This window comes from Saccopteryx leptura, chromosome X, assembly GCF_036850995.1.
Source record: "Saccopteryx leptura isolate mSacLep1 chromosome X, mSacLep1_pri_phased_curated, whole genome shotgun sequence".
NCBI lineage: Eukaryota > Metazoa > Chordata > Mammalia > Chiroptera > Emballonuridae > Saccopteryx > Saccopteryx leptura.
The window spans coordinates 6471239-6475645 of NC_089516.1; the positions used below are offsets into that span (position 1 = coordinate 6471239).

At 40.5% G+C, this 4407-nt stretch overlaps 1 protein-coding gene across 1 annotated transcript; it reads left to right on the plus strand.

Annotated features, from left to right (window-relative positions):
• Nucleotides 1-425: 425 nt before the first annotated feature.
• TLR8 (toll like receptor 8) lies at nt 426-4096 on the plus strand. The gene has a single exon (XM_066357287.1). It carries the CDS (start codon nt 427-429, stop codon nt 3535-3537), a length of 3111 nt encoding a protein of 1036 aa, XP_066213384.1. The 5' UTR covers nt 426; the 3' UTR covers nt 3538-4096.
• Nucleotides 4097-4407: the final 311 nt, after the last annotated feature.

A 4407-nucleotide genomic window follows, 5' to 3' on the forward strand; every position in this document is an offset into this window, starting at 1 on the left:
CTGAACTGTCCTTGGGATTGGCCGGAGTTTTGAGAGTTATACTAATAAGTTGAAAGTACGGATATATAGCTTGCTGTGCTCTAGAACTAGCATGCACCACACACCATGGCCCGGCGTCAGCCCCATCATGGTGGTGGGGCCATCTTGATTAACAACACCTCTGCAAAAGCTCCCTAGGTTTTCTCATCATCATGATCTCAGACAGCTCCATCTTCAACTGTTTTTAGCACCATGAAAGTGAACACAGTGAAAACTTAAACTCATTCTAAATCGAATATAATGCCATTGATTTCATTGTTAAGTGAACTGACTCTCACTTCAAAAAGCACGAAGTATGGTGAAGCCCCATTGACTTCACCATGAAATACCTGGCAGACGTTGCTACTCTAACATTGTGCCTCCACTTTTGATTTTCCTTAGGAAAACATGACCCTTCAGTCTTTGCTTCTGGCCTGCCTTTTCCTGCTCATCTCTGATTCCTGGGAGTTCTTCACCAAAACAGATTATTCTAGAAGCTATCCGTGCGATATGAAAAGACAAGGTGCAGCTGTTATTGCAGAGTGTAACAATCGTCGACTGCAAGAAGTCCCCCAAACCGTGAGCAAAGATGTCACAGAACTAGACCTGTCTGATAACTTAATCAAACACATAACAAATGAATCATTTCAAGGGCTGCAAGCTCTTACTAAAATCAACCTAAACTGCAACGTCATGCTACCACCCTACTCTAAAAATGATCATATAAATAAAGAAGGCATGAATATTACAGACGGGGCATTCTTCAACTTACAAAACCTAACAGTTTTACTACTTGAAAACAACCAGCTAAACAAAATACCCTCTAATTTGCCAGGGTCTTTGAGAAATCTTAATCTAATTCAAAACAACATAATTTCTGTAACTAAACACAGCACTTCTGGACTTAAGAATTTGGAACGTCTCAATTTGGGCTGGAACTGCTATTTCGGCAATGTTTGTAATCAGTCCTTCCGCGTAGATGGAGCATTTGAAGAGATTCCAAATTTGAAGGTGCTAATACTATCTTTTAATAACCTTTCCCGAGTGCCACCCAACCTACCAAGATCCTTAACAGAACTTTATCTTAGCAACACCAATATCAACAGCATCGGTTCGAGGGACTTCGAAAAACTGGAAAATTTAACAGTACTAGATTTAAGTGGGAACTGTCCAAGGTGTTTCAATGCACCATTTCCCTGTACACCTTGTGCAAAAGATGCTTCTATCAAAATAGATGACCATGCTTTTCAGAAATTGAGCAAACTTCAATACCTCAACCTTTCTAGTACTTCCCTCCGGGTGATTCGTGAAATCTGGTTTGATAATATGTCTTCTCTGAAGGAGTTGCATCTTGAATTCAACTACTTGGTACACGAAATAGCCTCTGGGAATTTTTTAACAAAACTACCCCACTTAGAAATACTTGATTTATCTTATAACTATGTAAAGACACAATATGCACTATATCTTAATCTGTCCCCAAATTTCTCTAATCTAACATCTCTCCGGACATTGCACTTAAGAGGTTATGTGTTCCAAGAACTTAGATATGAAGATTTCAAGCCCCTGATGAAACTCTCCAATTTAACGACTATCAACTTAGGTGTTAACTTTATTAAGCAAATTAATTTTTCCGTTTTCCAACATTTACCCAACCTGAACGTCATTTACTTGTCAGAAAACAGAATATCACCCTTGGTAAATGATATCAGGCAAAGTTCTGCAAATTTCTCCACTGTCCAAAGTCATGTCCTTAAACCACGCTCAGCAGGTAATGAGTTTGACCCACATTCAAATTTTTATCACAACACCCATCCTTTAATGAAGCAAAAATGTACACGTTATGGCAAAGCCATCGATTTAAGCTTGAACAGTATTTTCTTCATTGGGCAAAAGCAATTTGAAGCTTTTCCCAACATTTCCTGCTTAAATCTGTCTTCAAATGGCAATGCTCAAGCATTAAATGGAAGTGAATTTTCAGCTGTGCCTCATATCAAATATTTGGATCTTACACACAATAAACTGGACTTCGATTATGATACTGCTTTGAATGAATTACGTGAGTTAGAAGTTCTAGATCTCAGCTACAATGAACACTATTTCAGAATAGCAGGTGTGACACACCGTCTAGGATTTATTAAAAATTTAACAAAGCTGGACTTTTTAAATCTGAGCCACAATGACATTTATACCCTAACAGAGTACAATCTGAGTAGTGAGTCCCTGACAACATTAGATTTCAGCGGAAACCGCCTTGACGTTCTGTGGCATGCTGAAGATAAGAGATACACATACATTTTTAGAAATCTCAATAACCTAACATGGCTTGATTTATCCTTTAATAACCTTCAGCAGATCCCAAGTAAAGCATTTATTAACTTGCCCAGGAATCTCACCCATCTATTTATAAATGATAATAAGTTAAGTTTCTTTAACTGGACATTACTCGAGACCTTTTCTCATCTCAAGTTGCTTGACTTAAGTGGAAACTGTCTATATTTTTTAACTGATAAACTAGCTAAATTTGCAAAATCTCTTAAGGAGCTAATACTGAGCAGAAACCATATTTCCCACCTGCCCTTGGGCTTTCTTTCAGAAGACAGTGGTCTGGTACACCTTGATTTAAGTTCCAACAAGCTCAAAACAATTAACAGATCCACATTTCCAGAAAAGAACACCACGTTAGCCCTTTTGAAACTACATGGAAACCCTTTTGACTGTACCTGTGACATGGGCGATTTTCGAAGTTGGATGGATAAACATCAGAATGTAACGATTCCTAGACTGACAGATGTCCTTTGTGCCAGTCCTGGGGATCAGATAGGGAAGAGTATTATGAGTCTAGAGCTAACCACGTGTGTTTCCGACACCATCGCGGCCATCTTATGTTTCTTCACATCCTTCATCACCATCACAGTTATGTTGGCTGCTGTGGCTCACCACTGGTTTTACTGGGATGTTTGGTTTATCTATCAAGTGTGTTTAGCTAAGGTCAAAGGCTACAGGGCTCTTTCCAGAACCCGCACTTTCTATGATGCTTATGTTTCCTACGACACCAAAGATGCCTCTGTGACAGACTGGGTGATCAACGGGCTGCGCTCCCACCTGGAAGAGAGTGAAGACAAAAATGTGCTCCTGTGTTTAGAGGAGAGAGACTGGGACCCGGGATTAGCCATCATCGATAACCTCATGCAGAGCATCAACCAAAGCAAGAAAACAATATTTGTTTTAACCAGTAAATATGCAAGAAGCTGGAGCTTTAAAACAGCATTCTACTTGGCCTTGCAGAGGTTAATGGATGAAAATATGGATGTGATTGTATTTATTCTGCTGGAGCCCGTGTTACAGCATTCTCAGTATCTGAGGCTGCGGCAGAGAATCTGCAAGAGTTCCATCCTCCAGTGGCCCGACAACCCCAAGGCGGAAGGCTTGTTTTGGCAAAGTCTGAAAAACGTGGTCTTGACTGAAAATGATTCACGGTATAACAATTTCTATGTTGATTCCATTAAGCAGTACTAACTGATGTTAAGTCATGGTTCACCAACATAATGCAAAGGCAAAGCAAGGACCGTTCTGCCTTAGGACTTGATTGCTGTGTAACAAATTATCCCCAAAACTTAGTGACTTAAAATGACACAGTTTGTTATCTCATAGTCTCTGTGGGCCGGGAGTCCAGTGTGACTTAGCCAGGGCTTCTGCTCAGGGTCTCAACGGCTGCAATGCAGGTATTAGCCAGGGCCACAGACATCTATTTCCTGGAGTTAGGATTGTAGTCGTTGACAGACCCCAAGCTCATGCTCACATGGTTTTCAGGATTCGGTTCCTTCTGGGCTGTTGGCCAAAGGCTGCTCCCAGTTCTTGGCCACATGGCCCTCTCCAACACAGCTCTTAGCTTCATCAAAGCCAGCAAGGAGAGAGAGTTTTCTGGCAAGACAGAAGTCACCATCTTTTGTAATCTAATCAGGGAAGTGATATCCCATGATTGCCATATTCTGTTTGTTAGAAGTAAATCACCAGTCTTGGCATCGCAGTTGGAATGATCACCTCAATCTGGGAAGACTAGTCTATGACAGGTGGCTGACTGTGATGGCTCAGTCAGAAGTTGAGTACCAGGATGGGGGGTCACTGTGAGCCCTGTAAGCAGTGGCCTCCTCCACCTTCTCTTCAATAGCTAAGAACTTCTGAAACTGGAACCTGTAGTTCTGATGTTAAGTTACTGTTGAGATTTATCATCTATCCATGGCTACATGGTTACATTAATCTTTCAGAGTCACTTTTATAAATATTGACTACAGTCTTTGACTTCCAAGGTTTAGATGCCATATAAAGGCTGAGATAAATAGTTTTTCAAGTGTTTCTAGTGTTTCTTTTTACTTCTTAACCATTTTT